The 17,152-nt window shown below is 35.9% G+C and overlaps 1 protein-coding gene across 5 annotated transcripts in view; it reads right to left on the bottom strand.

The window, feature by feature from the left end:
• PSME4 (proteasome activator subunit 4) overlaps positions 1-17,152 on the bottom strand; it is a 77,543-nt gene that overhangs the window by 14,857 nt on the left and 45,534 nt on the right. For 4 of the 5 annotated variants that reach the window (XR_003254929.1, XM_026074384.1, XM_026074383.1 and 1 more), the window contains 18 exons: positions 15,803-15,858; positions 13,720-13,776; positions 13,481-13,536; positions 13,298-13,396; positions 12,316-12,378; positions 12,066-12,161; positions 11,065-11,196; positions 9,314-9,523; positions 8,446-8,582; positions 8,090-8,143; positions 7,129-7,258; positions 6,392-6,473; positions 4,840-4,993; positions 4,242-4,311; positions 3,397-3,522; positions 2,940-3,092; positions 1,081-1,185; positions 123-214 (listed from right to left, as the gene is read on the bottom strand). Coding sequence is in view for 4 of the 5 variants with exons in the window: in XM_026074384.1 (XP_025930169.1) it covers positions 123-214; positions 1,081-1,185; positions 2,940-3,092; positions 3,397-3,522; positions 4,242-4,311; positions 4,840-4,993; positions 6,392-6,473; positions 7,129-7,258; positions 8,090-8,143; positions 8,446-8,582; positions 9,314-9,523; positions 11,065-11,196; positions 12,066-12,161; positions 12,316-12,378; positions 13,298-13,396; positions 13,481-13,536; positions 13,720-13,776; positions 15,803-15,858 (1,872 nt within the window). In the remaining variant the exon portion in view is untranslated. The remainder of the gene's footprint in view (positions 1-122; positions 215-1,080; positions 1,186-2,939; positions 3,093-3,396; positions 3,523-4,241; positions 4,312-4,839; positions 4,994-6,391; positions 6,474-7,128; positions 7,259-8,089; positions 8,144-8,445; positions 8,583-9,313; positions 9,524-11,064; positions 11,197-12,065; positions 12,162-12,315; positions 12,379-13,297; positions 13,397-13,480; positions 13,537-13,719; positions 13,777-15,802; positions 15,859-17,152) is intronic. The other variant, XM_026074382.1, reaches the window with a different exon arrangement.

Genomic DNA, 17,152 nt, shown 5'->3' on the forward strand with positions numbered 1-17,152 from the left:
CACAATAAACGGAAAGGGGCCCTACCTCGACAGTCTGTTACAATATGCTTTCAATGTACTTTATCCATACTTTTATTTCCTTCTTTATTCAACCACAGTAAAACAGTTAAAATTCATTTTACCATGCATCTACAAATGATCCTCCTTCACCACTCAATGGAGATTCCAACAGCAGTTCAAATAACCAATGCAATTTCCGGGGATCTCTGCTCTCCTGAAAATAAATAGGTATCAGAGACATAAAGCAAGTCAGGAATTTTAATGTAAATAACGTAAAAAAAGGAAAGTTTTGACAATGATTCTCTTTGTATCTCTTGGGCTTAATTTATTATACAAGCTAAATGTCTTTCAAAGTGACGCCTAATATGAAGAATATACAATGAAGCCACACTTTGTTTGGTAATTGTTTGGTAAATTAGAGTAATAAGAATAGAAGCAGTTTTAACTTAACTTTTGACATATTTGAATAATCATTTCTATCATGGAAGTTTTGTTAATTAATTGTCAGGGCTCTGGCTGGCAAGCTATGCTGAATTTCGCTCAGCGATTTCAAAATTACTGATCCAAGATATTTGCAACCTATCAGTTACCCTGCTTCTCAGACACCACAATTCCCAGTCCACCACAGAAGTCTTACTGTATGTTAGGAGACCCCAGTTTTCATAGCATATTGCTAAGCTGTGCACTTTTTTATGCAAGAGTAAATGCGTAATGAATTCAAAAAACCTCCAAAAGACTGAACAATGACAAACACCTAGTGAGCACACATTAACACCACCCACTAATCTTACACAGCTTGTATAAAATACTTAGAAAGAAACTGAAGGTACATGTTTTATTTCCTTTCTAAAATATTGTATATAGGGTATTTGTAAAGGGTAGAAGAAAACAAATTTACATTAAAAGTTGCAAGATTTAAAACAGGCTGTTTTTATATCATATTTACCATTTTCAATTTTATCTGAAAAAAATTTACCAAAAATACCTCAATTCATAAAACTTATTTACATATTATCTGTAAAGCTTGACCATCTGTACGTAACTATTACGAACAAACAAGACTGAGAATGGAGTACTTACACAGGAGGTTGCTATGCATGTGCCCCAATCATTATATGTTTCCACTGTAATGTTGGATAAAGCTGTTCGAAGCAATGGGCAGAGAAGCTTCCAAAGTTTTTCCACCTGCTCAGCAGGAAAGCAAAATACAAAATTTGTTTATTCATGGATAAAATGGCTGTTTAATCTCTATGAACCCAAACCTTCCAATCTTCCCAAAACATGGAAAAATAATATTGTTTCTGGAAGCAAATAGTATGATAGTTATAAAAGGAAATAAATACCAAAGTTGGTATTTCAGAAATTATTTCAATTTTGTTTGCAAGGTGTTTGGAAATACTGTGAATTAAGTATGTACCATTTTCATAGGGATTTAAGTAAAATCTTATCAGTGACTGCACACACTTTGCTTCTTATAGAATGGCAATTCTTGCACACCTTCTCCACCTTACACGGGTGTACCATTTTCTCAGCCCTTTCTGCTTCAGGGCTTCTTGAAATGTCCTGCTACTGTACAAGCATCCCTGTTCCAGGCCAGGTTGTCCAACATTACTCCTGCCTCAAGGATTGTGTGTACTGCTAGTCTCCATCTCTCTATATTCAGACCCAAGATCAAGATGGCAAAACTTTTTTGAACAGACAAGACAGTCAAAATGCAATCCTGTATCCAACTATCATCAAACCTGAGCGTATGATTTTGTCTGAGGAGTGTTTGGGGAATATAGTTTGTATGAAGACTGGTCAATAACCCCTATCTCACAGGCAGTGATGAGCATCAGGGCAGAGTAACATGTTCAACCAGCAAAGTCCCAGAAGAGGCAGTTTGTTCTCAGCCCCAAAAGTCAAATTGCTTGTTTAACTCCATATGACTAGTCCCTTGTAGCCAGTTACTGCAAGATCAACTCCACCAAAACCAGAATCAACTCCAGCTCTTCTAGTTTCCTGCAGTGTTTCATAAACCCCAGTGTTTCCTGCTATCATATATAAACCACAGCGAGAAAGCCCAGTGTAACTTCTCTTTTGAAATGTCATCTTACATTTCTACTTTCAACACTTTGAAATACACTACATACACAAGGGAACAGGACCAACACAATGTTTTTATTTAAAATAATTCATTTAGTTGGACATTATTTCTTAAACAAGTTCCCACAGTGTAACTAATTTCCAACTTCCAATGTCCTGAGGTTTTTTTCTTCACAGAATAGAAACACTTAGGATAGTTAAATCTGTAACTACAGGTACTTCACTGATGGACAATGTTAATGTAAGGTTATACAGAGCTGTCACAGAAAGCATGCTGTAAAGAACAAATTTCTTTGTTAGAACTTTATTCCAGATGATAAACAAATGTAGAGGGGGAAAGAAAATACGTAAGCTCAACTTGCAGATTTAAGACAGTTCAGAGGATTTGAAATTAAGTACAACATATTCAGTATGGCAAATTAAGGAAACGTCTTAAAGAACTACTTTTCAGTAGAGAAGTGCATTTAAAGGTAGTCTAGATATCTAGGTCCAGATTGAATAAAGATGTCATAGTCTGAAGCGGACTTAGGCACTTATTTCAATCAGAAAATTCTAAACCATGATTAAGAAATACTTTCCTTCATCATTTCCTACTAGTTAGCTTTGCTAACCCCTTACTTTCGTTTTCAGTTTTATTCTGTAGCATTTTACTACCATCGAGCATTAAAAAGGCACCAAACCAAGCTATGAATTGCACTCAAAGCTTGGCAACGAAGCATTAAATACTGCAACCTGTCCTTTCTTGGAGTTAGGCAAAACATTGAAAGTCCTCAACTTCATAGGTTTACATGTGTTTAATAATTCAAACTTATTCCTTAACTTTCATAAATCACTCAAAAATACTACTTCAGCACCTTCTCAAACGTCCAGTGTTTAGAGCCTCTTATTAAGCCAGCTATAATTTCAGCTACACATCGCTGAGTACTTTCATGGGAGTCTGATACAAGGCGTTCCAAATGGGGCTGAAGAACCGGCAAGAAGGCATCATCAAAGTTTCGGAAAAGGCCCTACAAAACAAGAAGTGAAAGTGTCTTCCATAGTTATTAGTCCACACTATTTTCTTTGTAACAGGAATGTAAGGACTGTGAAGCATTTTAGATTTGAATATGCAAAAGTGAAATTAGTTTGTTTTTGTAATGGAAATATACCCAAGTGTCCAAAAGAAGAAAGTGGTTAATGGAACTAATCAAAGCAGCACACCTTTAAATCAATATTTAGCAACAGCAACGCATAAGAAGTGTGTGGCTTCTCCACGCTGACTTGATAATTATCTACAAAAAGGAAGCAATATAGTTATCGAAATCTAGTTACCTTGAAGAGGCAAAATCTGCGAGGATTAAATTTGTCTTTTCCTTTTCTGTCTTCTAAAGACAGAAACTTTATTAACTGCTCAACAAACTTGGGATCAGAGAAGTGATCATATATAATTTGTTCTGCCTGTAGAAGAAACACAGAGATTAGCTTTGAGGTGCTTAATTACCACAGTGATATCCCAATCTTTCCGAGTCTCATTTTTCATTTTACTCCTATTTTTGGCAGAAATCATGCCTAGATTTTCTATTTTTCTTCTCATTCCAGAACAAGCATTAGGTAATATTTTCAAGCCACCCGATTTTTACTTCCTTTAATGACTTTGGATCACCTTTCCTTTCATTAATGCAACCCCTATAGAGAAGTCATTCCCACTGTCATTAGTTACCTTGTTCCAACTCTGATAAAAATTTGAAAGGGATCAAAAAAGTGCTTATTAACACAATCATTCCCTGATCACTGACAGTGAAGCTGCAATGCACTGAAATAACCATTTCTTCTTGTGTGCTAACACAATAAGTGTGGAAATAAGTAGAAAAATACTATAGAAAATTGTCTTTTGGGGATCCTGGCTTCAAGATAGTTATCACCCATTGCTTATTAAGAACATGATTACATCCACACTGACATGACACTGTGTAGTTGAGTTCAATCTCCAGCTTGGTTTACAACCAAGCAAAAGCAAATCTGTTTCCACACATTTTATTTAAGCACTCTCCAAACAGCAGGCAATATTTAGGTTAGAAGAGAGACAGGAACTGTTACCTCCACAGTAACCTGTGGACAATATTCAAAAGAAAAGCAGAAGGATAAGTATGGAGCAAAAAAGCTTTGAAAACCCTTACCTCTATCAGCTCATCTCTCCTCCGTCCAAGTTTTGGTTGCTGCTCAACTGGAGCATAAACTGTCATAGTTCTGAACATTAAAAAGAAGCCACAAAGTAAAATAAATCTTACTGATAAATTTCTATATGCTCTGTATTAAATAGGATTTATTAACTTCTAAACAGCAAAACTTAAAAGAAAATTTACAACATAAAAACTTCTTAAGTATACCATTATAAAGATATTACAGCAAACAATCCAGGATTGTTGGTGATAGAATACTGTGCATATTTTGCAACTATGTAATTTTTATACATGTATGCTTCATTTTAAACCAGTGTGTGATTTTTGACAGAAGCAGTTAAATAGCCAAATTTAAAAAGTGCTTATAGTACCCACAAAACCCAAGGAGAGACAAGTAGAAACTAAGCAGTAACCACCCAAAAGCAGAAGTGCTAAAACATGTAAGTAGCACAAAAGAAAAAATAAATTATATTTTACAGCTTCAATTCAAAAAAACAGTTTAAACCTAACAAACATTATTTAAGTTCTCACAGGTTTTTTTCCCCTCCTGACTTTCACAATTCTATGCCAATGCCCACTGCTTAATAATACTCACTGAGGCCATGTATAATATCCCCAGTGCGTTTTCTCCACAAAACAACATGACTCCCAAGCTTCCTTAGTCTTTGGCAAACACTGACTGTCATAGTGCAGCCACTGGTTATCCAGTCTGTCACCAGCCTGAATTCTGGAAGGCTTAGGGTTTCCACCTGGTTAGAGAGGAATTTTATGTTCTGTCAAACTTGTTCACTCAGAGTCCTGGAAAATATTACAACTTACTTTTAATAGAAGATATTAAGAGCTTTTGTGTCATTGGTAAGACATCTTCCCCATCAAGTGTATACACAGATAGGTCATTAAACTTTTAATTGGAGGTGACTCTACTGATTTGAAAAGGGAGTTTATCATCATGTTAGAAATGGCATTAAGAAAACCAAAACAAACCTAACTTCACTCTATGAATGTTGACCTCTAAACTGTACAAGGTGGAAAGGGAAGGGTTCATCTGGCTGGAAGATGCAAATCCACTGGGCTTGGCTCTGAACTGCCCTCTAGAAAAGCTTGTCTTCATAGGAGACCAGAAAGATTCAATTTAGTTTTTATTATAGCTGGAGTCATTCAATTAGCTTGTAAATTGAGCTGACTAATGAACAATAAAAAGTTTAAGAAGCGTCTTCATCTGTAGTTGTATCATTACAAGTTTAGTCCAGAGCGAACCCATACATCTCAAGTTTGCTCAAGTGTTTAGTTCAGAAAAAACATTACTTCAAATGCTTCTTATAATGCTGCCTACCCTCCAGCAATTCTGGGTGTAAAAAAAAGTATTTTTCATAACTAGATTTTGAGAAGGTCCCATATGGAAGTGATGAGGATTACTTCAGTTACTGGGTTGGTCTACTAATGCTTATCAGTTTCTTAAGTNNAAAAAAAAAAAAAAAAAAAAAAAAAAAAAAAATCCCCTAAGAACACCAAGGATTTGAGACTTATGGGAACTCCTCAGCACTGGCAAAAAGCAATAATGCAAACATCCTGAAATTACATAATGGAAATAGAGATCAGAGTAAGACTGTTCAAAGAACTGGTGAAGTTTTTGCCTGCAACTACCACACTACAGGCACAAGGAGAAAGTTTCTCGAGTTTTGAGTCAACATTTTTATATTAACTGAATATTTTGAATGGGGCTTTCTGTACTACTGGTTCATAGAACTTACAACATTAGGAGATTTAAAGTAACACTGGTAGAAGTCAAAGAGAGATTCCTTTATTAGTTTATATAAATGTGCCATAAGAAATGATGAAAAAAAGTGAATAAAAAGGAGGCATATAAAAACATATCACAAGTTACAAGGCTTCCTGAAAGGAGAATGACCATGGCCATGTTTCTGAAGTTTTTTCCACACACTACAAACAAGCAAATAGCTTAATACAAATTTACGAGTCCAATGCTATTTTAAAAATAACTATTCCGACTGTATTACCTATTTTGTTTGCTTAAAACATTAACAAAGAAATGAAAAGTTTGTGATTCTATGCTTAATTTGACCACAAAAAGCATGCTTTAAAAAACCTTCGTCAGTAAAAGATTTCTTATTTTAAATAAAACTTACTAATTTCATAAGGGCAGATGGGCACTTTCTTGTGTGTTCTCTTAAGCTGTTTGAGGATACCAGCCACTGCAGAGATGGCCACCTAAAAGAAGGAACAGGGGATTAATTTATCCATCCCATCCATTTATCACCACCAGGATGTGTCTACTCATCTCATCACAGACACATTCTAAGCCAGCAACTCAGAGATTCACAGGAAGGGAATGAACATTACAAGGAATTTTCTCACATCAGTAGCCGATACTCCCCATAAAGCAGTAAACTCAGCCATTTCAGGGGTTACAAGAATTAACTGTGTCCTTTACAGACCACAAAAACCTCCCCACCAATCATTTTCAAGAGAAAAAGAAGGTGGCCATTACTTTCAAACCTCACTGAGGAGGCAAGCAAAACAAAAGCTACCAATATAAAACAGTGGTGGATTTCTTCTGAGTAACAAGCTGCAGATGGCCAAAAAACCCTGCAAATGAAATTCCATAAAAGAATCCTGAAGGTAAAAAGACTGAATGGCTACATTTCACATTTTTGCACTTTACAGACTCTACATCATATACTATGGCTACAGCACTGCCAAGACTATCACCTTCTCAGAGGAGGAACTTTTATGCATATGTGGCTGAAGGGGTGGGGAGGGATGTGCGCCCCCAGCTAGTCAGCTTTATTACAGCAAAACAACAAACACCTGATCTAAAACCCAAGGAGCTGAAAATCAGAAGATGTAATTATGTTGTTTTTACCTTACGAACTACAATTGCATCATGGTTGAGACACTGCACAAAAAATCTTATGGCACGGACAGGCAGTACCCTATCATCCCTCAGGAGCAGAGACAGAAAGCCAATACTTATGTGCTCAAACTTCCAAGGACTAAAAATCAAAACAGAAAATAAGTAGCAGATATTTGCATGTACGGCTTTTGCACAGATATGATTATACAGTTTATAATTATGTAAATATATTTGGACTGATATAAGTAATGTTCTATGCCACTGCTATATTCAATGGGCCTAACTATTGTTCAGGGAAGCCTCCAATGTTCTGGGAACACCCAAGTGCACTTCCAGTTATACCCCAGTTGAAGTGTCAAGATTGGAAAGGCATCATTAATGTAAAATACAGACCTACAGAGATATTCTTTTAGAGTCTAGCACAAGTATTATGCTACCAATTAAAACCTATTTTGATTTCAGTGTTATGCACCCAGAAACAGAGCTTTTTTTCCCCCCAGAATGAACAGATATTAAAAAATAAAAAGGTCAAACTAGTTAACAACAGTTAAACTCCAAAATATGATGATACCTGATATTAACAAATCTAGTTCCCAATGAGAAGAAATTTAAGACTTATTCATTTCTTTACCTGGGAGACAATAATGTAAGATTCTCCTATATTGACCTATATCTTCCTGTTTGGGCAAGCATAAATCATACGCAAATGCACACAGACTTACAGAAACACAACTCATGCAGATATCTTTGCAAAAAAACTTACCAAATTTGTCACAATAAATTAAGCTGTCCCATCTTTATATAAGATTGCTCCTGACAAACTGCATTTGAAAAACTACCTCAAGGGTGAAAAATACCATTCAATTACAGTCACGTTAACCACACTTCTTAATGCGATTGATACTTATTCATGTAGCCACCTCCAATTCACCCAAAGGAAAAATTCTCACACACAGAAACACAGACTTACAGATTTCTTTGTTCCACACAGTCCAAAAGCCTGTTGACCAAATTTTCATAGTGTCTGGGGAGGGGGGGGAAAAAAAAGAGAATCACCAACTAGATGCTATTGAGAGAACCAGCTAAACACAGAACAGAACTTCCTCAACCAAAAGTGGGTCAATGTGATGCAGTAAACAATAACTGGGAGGGCAGGGAAGAGCAGGAAAGAAATATGAGTGTAGAGGAGAGAGGCTGCTGAGTCAGGAGAGAAAATACACCACATGAATTTGTCTAGCTTAGGATTTAGCTCAGCAATTCAGGATTATTACATTTAACGTACAGTAAGCATTAGGTAATGCAAGCTGGCAGTGAAGTTAAACTTACCGCAGAGCTTCAGTGTTCTTTTCTTTCTGTCGCTGAATTCCTAATTGAATTTCTTCTGAACAAAGCACCGACAAGTTTGAACTTGGATGTTCTGATTTTTGTAGCATAACAGCTATCTCAACACATTTCTCTGGAACCTATTGACAGAGAAAGCAAATATTTTGAACTGAGCAGCAACTTACAAATTTATTTGTTTCTGCTTTGAAATAAGGAGGATTCAGAATCATATGAAGAGCACAGAATTTCCTGTCCACATAAACATAGTCACATTTAATTTATACTATGCAGAAATCCCTGAAGAAGTAGGGAAGAACACTTTTCTGTTCACAAACAACCATTTTTCCAAGTACATGTTTTATTCTATTTTAAAATAAAATAGAAAAACAAATATTTTTATTAAAAGATTTATAAAAATGTTTCAGAGATTTTTATTATTTGGCATTAATTCTTAAAAATAAGTACCATGACATTTAACATGCTGATTAGACAAGAGACAGTTGTACAAACAACTTTTCACAGTGGGACAACAGCTACAAATAGTGACAATGTTACTTTGACCATACTATCTTACCAACACACATCTTCACACCTGAGCAGCAAGAACCACACTAATTAGCACTGAAATAGTTTGAGCTTCCTTTCCATAACTAGTTTCCTTAGAAGTTAAAAAAGTGACAAGTTCCAATAACACTATAGGAAGCTCTATTACTTCAGTTTCAAAAGTACAGCTCCACATTACTACATAACAGAATTTGGAATGGGGTCAACATCAGAGGTCTAACAACTCAAGTAATATAAGTGAGTCTCAAGTGTTTATTTAATCAAATGTACTCAGAATCCAAAACAGTAACTAAGCAATGTCACTTACTGCAAAATCCAATCCAATTGTTTCATACTGCCTATGGATTTTTTCTGCTAGGTCATCAAAGAGTCTAACTATTGATGGTTTTTCCAGGGACATGGCTTTGCTAAGCCCAGAAGAAACAATTGCTGGCCACGTTTGTGCAATGCAGTCCCAGTCATGAAGATTTGCTAAACATACTCCGCTGTGATTTCCAAGAAGACAATATAAGGCACCCTATAAAGTGAAGGATGTAATTTTAAAGGGTTACCAAGTGTTATTCATATACAAATTATATCTTTGTAAGCATACACACTCACACAGAATAAAAATTAATTTTCACCTTACCAGTCATTTAAATCCAGCATCAAGATTTAGCTACGCAGCCTCTTTGCCAAAACACTGAAGTTTTCTCACACCACCCTCCCAGTGCTTAAGAACTGTCTTAATGAGATTCAAAATAATGTCAACTCCTTTTTCCATGGCACAGCTGACTGATTTTTGAATTACATTATAAAGGAGCTTGTTCAACGATTAAAGACTACATCTAGCCTTTCTGTGAAATTACTAAGATTTGGCTGTGGTAAAAATGTTAGGGCTGCAAACAAATAATTACACTTTTGACTAGTCCCAGACCTGAAGTTATGCTAACTGAACAGGATGTTGATAACTACTGGACATGACATGAGAAACTGGTGGACATGATAATTATGTGAGACGCTGACAAGAGTCATGTACAGCACCATGAAGGATGGCTGGTTCTCACAGGTGGTTAAGGGGGAATTACATAAGAAATGGCTACATTTCACAGGTAATTGGAGGGAAGCCTTGGGGACCTTTTGGTGAGCAGAGTCTTGAAAGAACAACAGTGCCTAGGTAACCATAGCAGTAATATCATACAGTCTAAGACTACCTAGGTAACAGTATCAGAAGCACCAAATTTGGGTAGTAATGTAGCAAAACTGGAACCAGCTGGGGACAAAATAGTTTGGGGCAGGTTATTTTTGCGGGAGTATACTGAGGTGGAGAAAGGGAAGTAAAAGGGTAGCAAAAAGGAGGATCAAGAAAGAGAAAAATGGATTTTAAGTTATGCAAACAATGTAATCTTTTGGGGTCTTGGGGTACCCATCAGGAAGCTGGAACAGGACAATTAATCAGACCTGTTTTTCTGACAATAGTACAAGAATCCAAGAGTTCCTTCTATGGTCAGGATAACTGAGAGGGGCAGGAAAAACAGGAGAAGTGGAGGTTATGATGCTTTCCTGACCAGCAAGGGAACACCCAGATGGATAGACTGCCTGCTGGTATCACTGGGTCAGTGCCAGTTCCAGGCCAGACAGCATCAGCAGCTACCCACCACTTCGTAACAGCCACCACCAACCAACCCACCCTCCCTCCCCCTGCCACTGTTTTAGTATAACATTTTCGGATAATCAACTTTCTGTCCAGTGCAGACTGTTTTCTTATACTGTTACAGCTGATGGAACTGCTTACAGAGTTTTACTGCTTTGGACTATAGTTTCTCAATTTTTATTTCACAAGTTGAGAACAGGTGTTAACAAAAGCTTTTCTAATACCTGAATGCATGATGAAATGCGGAATATAGGTAAACTTCTGTTGACTACTGAGCTAACCCAAATAATTCCTTACATTAGCTATATGCTATAGAAGTATCAAAGTCATGCTGATAAACAAGCAAACCCCATTTTCATTACTAAAAATTCTCCTATAAAAACGCTTTGAAAGAAAAATATGAAACAAAGTTCATGAGACAGTACTTTAAATTGCTGTTGTGTGACATCTTGCCGGTCTGGACGCAAGAACTCCAAAACCAAGGGAATGATATCTCTACAACAGAAATTGTATGTTCCTAGAGCTGTGAAGAATGCTTGCTGAGCTTTACTTCTGACCTGTGGGAAGAGAGACATTACTAGAAAGTCTTTGGAATCAAAAAAAACATAGTATATAAAACACCCATATCCTTTTCAGTTATTTAAGCACAGAGTTTACATGATATATCCATGCACAGAAACACAAATTATTTATAGAAGGGTTTGAATAGCTTGCTTCCCCTCTCCCTCACTCGCAGTTGTTTGCTTCTAAAAAAAACATACTTCCCTGTTTCTAGCAGCTACTTGAGAACAGCTACAAAGTTAAAAGAAAATCCTCTGTATTTCCAAAATCGTCTGGGGTTTTCAAGAGCATTTGAAAAGCTAACAGCTAGCATAACGGCCGCAGTAAGCAAAACTCAAAAAGGCCTGTGGACAGCATGGATGGATCTGGATTTACATACAGCTGGAGTTCTCACAGGACTAAGTTCACAATCCAACTAATGGCACACTTAGAGTGTGTGGTTTTTCCTTTTGCTTTCACCGCCCCCCCCCCCCAACTAAGATGCCATCAAAGCTACTTCCTAAAAGCAGATTCAGCATCCCGTATAGTCTGATGAATCATATTGGGAATACCATACCTAAAAACCTCCACCTGGCATATTTTTATTGAAATCTTTTAGAAGTTCAGAATTAAATTCCTCAAAAAATTTAAAACTTTTAACCCAAGCTCTTCACCCACTTACATTCCTCATTTGTCAAAGAAGGAGCTATGTTTTTTAATGCAAAAACTGGGCCAAAATTGGCAATAGTTCTAATCGGACTGAAATAAATCATTAAATGCTTCATGCTGCCATGGAAATAAATTGAGAAGTGAAGATCCTGAAAACCTTACCTGAAAGCAATGAAAAAAACAGCATATTTCAGCTTAAGAAAAGATTGTTTCTTACCTGACCATACGAACTTGTGGACAAACACAGAAGATCTCTGATCATCTCCTGGTGGGAGGTCTTGTATTCACAGCCTTCCATTGTTAGTGTTCTCAGCTAAATTGCATAGAAAACCCAAATAAAAGACAGACTGTTTTTGCACTTTACAAATGTGACAGAAGTATTATTGTAAGATTACTGCATCTTTTGCTAAATGACAAATCATCTTTTCCAGTGAAGTGGTTAGTGAAGACTTAACTGAAAGTATTACCTCATGCTGCAACATAACTCTGTCTATCAGCAAGGCTCTGATGTGCTGCTTCTTTCCTTGAAGCTGTAAGCAGATAAATAATTGGGTTTAGATTTCAATATTCATGTTAGCAATCTGTACTGACTGAATCCCCCCAAGTACTATTTCTCTTTTAGAAACAAGAGAATTTGATGTAGAAATTCTTCTTGGCAGACAACCTTCATTTTTTACCTTGGTAAGGTTTTTCATTTTTAACACTTATTTTGCATATTATTTTGGGGATAAGTTCCTTCAGAAGCAAATAGAAGAAATGAACCAACCCACAACGACAAGAACAAGGCATCATACCATGTTATTTACTACTGCAGCAATCATTAATAAATAAATAAATGGTATGATAGTATCTATTTTAAGATACAAGATATTTAGAAAACCAAAGTTTAGATTACTTCTATAATTTGATTCCTTATTACTGGTTCAAGAGTCAATAGAAGGATTCTCTTTTATCTTCTTTGTGATATTCCTGTGTCATATTTTCTGATGCTAAGTGCTTTGTTGTCATATCATCCTTTAGGTATTAATTGAAGACTTGATATTAGGAATAACAGCACTGATGACTGTCAAATCTCCAGCTTTCTCAAAAGTGCAGTCCACCTGCTTTCTGATTATTTGGATAAAGTTAAGAAACTTACAACAGTGAAAACAAAATGCTGATACCTCTAAAGTAATTATCCTTTCTAGCAGAACAATGATGTTTCTCTGAGATTTTGGTCCAAGGATGCATAAAAACTAAGGGTTACTACAGTTCAGAAATGCTGAACTACTTATCCATAAGATTTACAAATAAATGTACAGAAGCACTGCAAAACTATATTCTAATCAAGGAATTAAATTTCAAACTGTCAGAAAGTTCCATTAGGACAGTTTAAAAAAAAAAAAAAAAAGCCTTCCTGAAAATCCCCCCCACACACACTCAAACTTTACAAAGAAAAAAATCACTGACCCTGTTCTCCATTGATTTTTTCACTAAATTAAAGCTTTTCCATCGTGAGTCAAACTCATGCTTGTGAGATCCCTGAAACTGTAAAACGTCACTAATGATCTGTAAAAAGAAAAAGATGATAAATAGTGATTGTTTTGCAAAACCAAGCCATCTTATTTTAACTATTACAAGTTATAAATATACCTTTATTATTAGAAATAAAGACTTGGTATCATCTTCTGAATTATCAAGCATATAGCCTGTGATTAGAAGAAAAATAGTTTATTATCAGATACGAGAACAGCTTTAAAATTTAACAATATTTCTATAAAGTTCAAATTTATAATAAAGTAAATGGAATAAGTTTGTCAGCTGTTATCTATAAAGTTACACTTAAAAGCACAACAGTACTTTTTGGATAGAGAAGGAGCAGTTATACTTACGCAACAGTTTCCTTGTAACCCTTGCAATTGTCTCTCGATAATTCTCTCTTGATAAATCTACACAAAATTAAATATATTCTCTATATTATATGATGGCATAAAAAGCAACTTAAAGATTAGTAAACCAGTGGAAAAACAGAGTGGATTATTTGAAAATTGTGATATGGACTACGGTAAAAATAACCCTCTTGTCATATCTAAGGACATACAAAATAAGACCCTTACGAGAGCGATACCAAGACAAGAGTATGTTTTTATAGGGACACAGTCTTCTTTATCTGCCTTGATAGTTGGCATCACTTCTAACCACAGAATGAGGCAGATTACTTAGGATATGAAAATTACTGAGTAATGCGTTAAGCAGAGTGAAAAAGAAAGCCAAGGGATTTTAATTCATCAAGCCAGTAACACACTGGGAATTTATTCCCTTTTAGCACATAGCGGGGAACAGACAAGTACATTTCCAGTCCAAAAAATGAAGAATATAGAAGAAAACTTAGGATGAAGGATACAAGCTTCCTCAGAAAGAAATTCTAGGTCAGAATAAACTGCTATAAGAAACAGCTAAATTTAAGTCCATTCACTATTGTGTGTGTCATATGACTAAAAACTCACCACTTAAAATATGGACCAGATTTTAAAAGAAATGTCAAAGCATCTAAATACATTTAGTACTCTGATAAACAGTTATTGTGTGCCTCAGTTCACTATTTAAGTTTCCCATCTTCACTTGGAAGCTAGTGAAGAACATGCACAACAAAGCCTAAAAATGCACAGTATTATTCTAAGAGCAGCTGTCACAGCTTTTAGCAGGTTATACCTTGCATTGCTTCAGTGTCTCAAGTGCAGTCCTTGTGTGACAAGTGTTGCTTCCTGCACCTTTCACCTGGGTGAAAGCGTGTGGGCCCAACCACTCAGAGTTGGGGGCTGCACAGGAGGCCCATCCCCGGCCATACCATCGCAGCAGGCCTAAACTGTTGGCCTTCTCAGTCCATCAATCTGATGAGCAGAACTGGGAAAGCGATTTGAAAACAACCCCTTCAGCTTTTCCATAAACAAGCCCCTGATTGTTCTTTCATCCAGAAACCCCCAGAGCACACAGGGTCAAAGCTCATCCTTTTTCTTACTTGCAATGAGAGCATTTAAGTTCCAGCGAGCCCAGCTGGCTTTTACCTTGGACTCCAGAGAAGCCGAGACAGTCTTACCTGCCCTGTGCTGTACGTCCATTTACATTGTTGACTCTCTGGGCAACTTGTGGCTACTTAGTCCCTACCTTTCCTTATATTTCTTAATGACTAGATGTCTTCCCTGTCCAAAGTTTAAGCCTAAGATAGAAGAATAAGCCATTTTTCATTGGACTGAAGGTACTGTCCAACAAAGAATCTCATCTCTGAGAACTGGATTGTTTAACAATTATTCCTCTCCAACCCCATAATGAATAAGCTTATGTTCAGAGCATGCAGTCCATCAATTAAAAAAAAAAATTTAGTTCATCTCAAGAGTCATGTAAGAACTGAAGATAAAACAGGAACTGGCACAAATAGTGGTGCAAGTTGAGAAGCACCGAAATTCTGAATTGTAAAAAGGGCAAGCTACTAGACAGACATTATATACAAGCTGCTCTTCTCAACTTCGCAGTTTCAGGACCCATAAGGATTAGACAGACTCAGATAACCCTTTATAATTAAAATGTGACTATTACATGTTGGACATGGACAAAATTTGGGAGACCAAAGGATCAGTCACCAAGTATTCAGTTTCAACCTCTGTCCTCCCAGTATGTTTGAAGACTATCTCATGTTTTCTCCCAGTATGTTAGGTATTAGTAACTGTTAGTAACAGCAACATCCAGGCATTATCCTTTTTGTGACTAATCCAACTCTCCAATTTTTCAGCACTTTTACTTCAGATCTGTACCTTTACCATAATTTAAGATGAAATGGGTGTATACATAAAAACCCTCTTTAATATAAGAATAACCAAACTTATGCTCCAAAAATGGACCTATTGTTTCTAGAGCAGGAAAAAAAAAAAGAATGAAAATAACTCATAACCTGTCTGAAAAGAAATAGGATCTACTTACCATATTCAACACCAGTATACAGTTTTGTCTCTTCCAAAGACACCAGACTTGGGACCCTGCATGAAAACAAACTAAATATTACTACATATTATGGAAATTATTCATTATGTGAATTTCATTGGCATTTGAATCATTTTAACATGTTAAATTTCATGCCAGTAACACCAAAAATATTTGGATTTATTAACAGTATGCATCAGCTCTGTAACGTTTATAAACTAAACATACCGTAAGGACATCTTGAACCCACAATCTTGACTTCTCATTAACAAAAGTTCACTGGTTCTGTTAAATGACCAGTGATTTCATTGCATTGTCAAACCTATGAAAACACTCATCAAAACAAATGTGACTCCTAATCTTAGGGTAGTAAGGACAGATGAATTAGACTGCTGACTGTAAAGGACTGAGACAGAAGTCTTTCCCGATGAGTTAAATAGATGAAGTTTTTCTGACTTTGGCCCTTTCTTTATAAAGTTGAATAAATTTATTCATTATCTGTAGGACCAATATTTATTGCTATATGAAGTTCACCATTAATAACCATGCCAAAAAAATAACAACGTGCTTTTCCAAGATTCAGAACAATCTCGTTAATCCAAATATTTTAAAAGTCAATGCTTAGTCCTTGTGGATTTGCTTTATCCATAACCATGCATACAATAGAGCAAGACTCAGACACTTGTTAATGAATTTAAAAGTTGTATCCTACATATATTTGCTTTTTTTTTTTTTTTTTTAAACCTACCACCTCTCCCCTGAAAACATTAAGGTAGATGAATTCCAACCCTCAAGAACAAAAAAATCAGTATGCTTTGGAAAGAAAGTCAGAAGCCAGAAATTCTGCACAGTTATACTAAATGAGTAGTATCAGCAAGAAATCCATATTTTTTTTTTAATGTAAAACTGCATTGATAGTATAATCAGAGCAAACAGAAAGCTAAGTGAAGGAATGTGAACCTATTACTATTACAAATGCTAAATAACCCAACTGAAAGCACCTACAGATTCTGCATCAGAGCACATTCTATCAGATACTAAAATAACCATCCAAATTTCAGGCAATTACAAAGCTTTCTTGAACAAAAACCAGAAATATGGGTCATATTTCTACTGTTAACATGAATACATTAAAACAAGAGTGCTACAATTATTGTGCCGACTAGATGAATGAATGTCAATCTCAAGGAAAAAAAAACTTGCAATCAAAATTTAGGTAAACAAACTAACTTCACAACCCTTGTAACAGTCACATCTGCACCAGTTAAAGTCAAACCAAAATGCCTATTCCTAATTATTTGGGCATCAAGAAGTGACATTCTCCTTTCATTTTCCTTGTTGCATTTCTAG

The sequence above is a fragment of the Apteryx rowi genome, unplaced genomic scaffold (assembly GCF_003343035.1).
Source record: "Apteryx rowi isolate R43461 unplaced genomic scaffold, aptRow1 scaffold_387, whole genome shotgun sequence".
Classification (NCBI taxonomy): domain Eukaryota; kingdom Metazoa; phylum Chordata; class Aves; order Apterygiformes; family Apterygidae; genus Apteryx; species Apteryx rowi.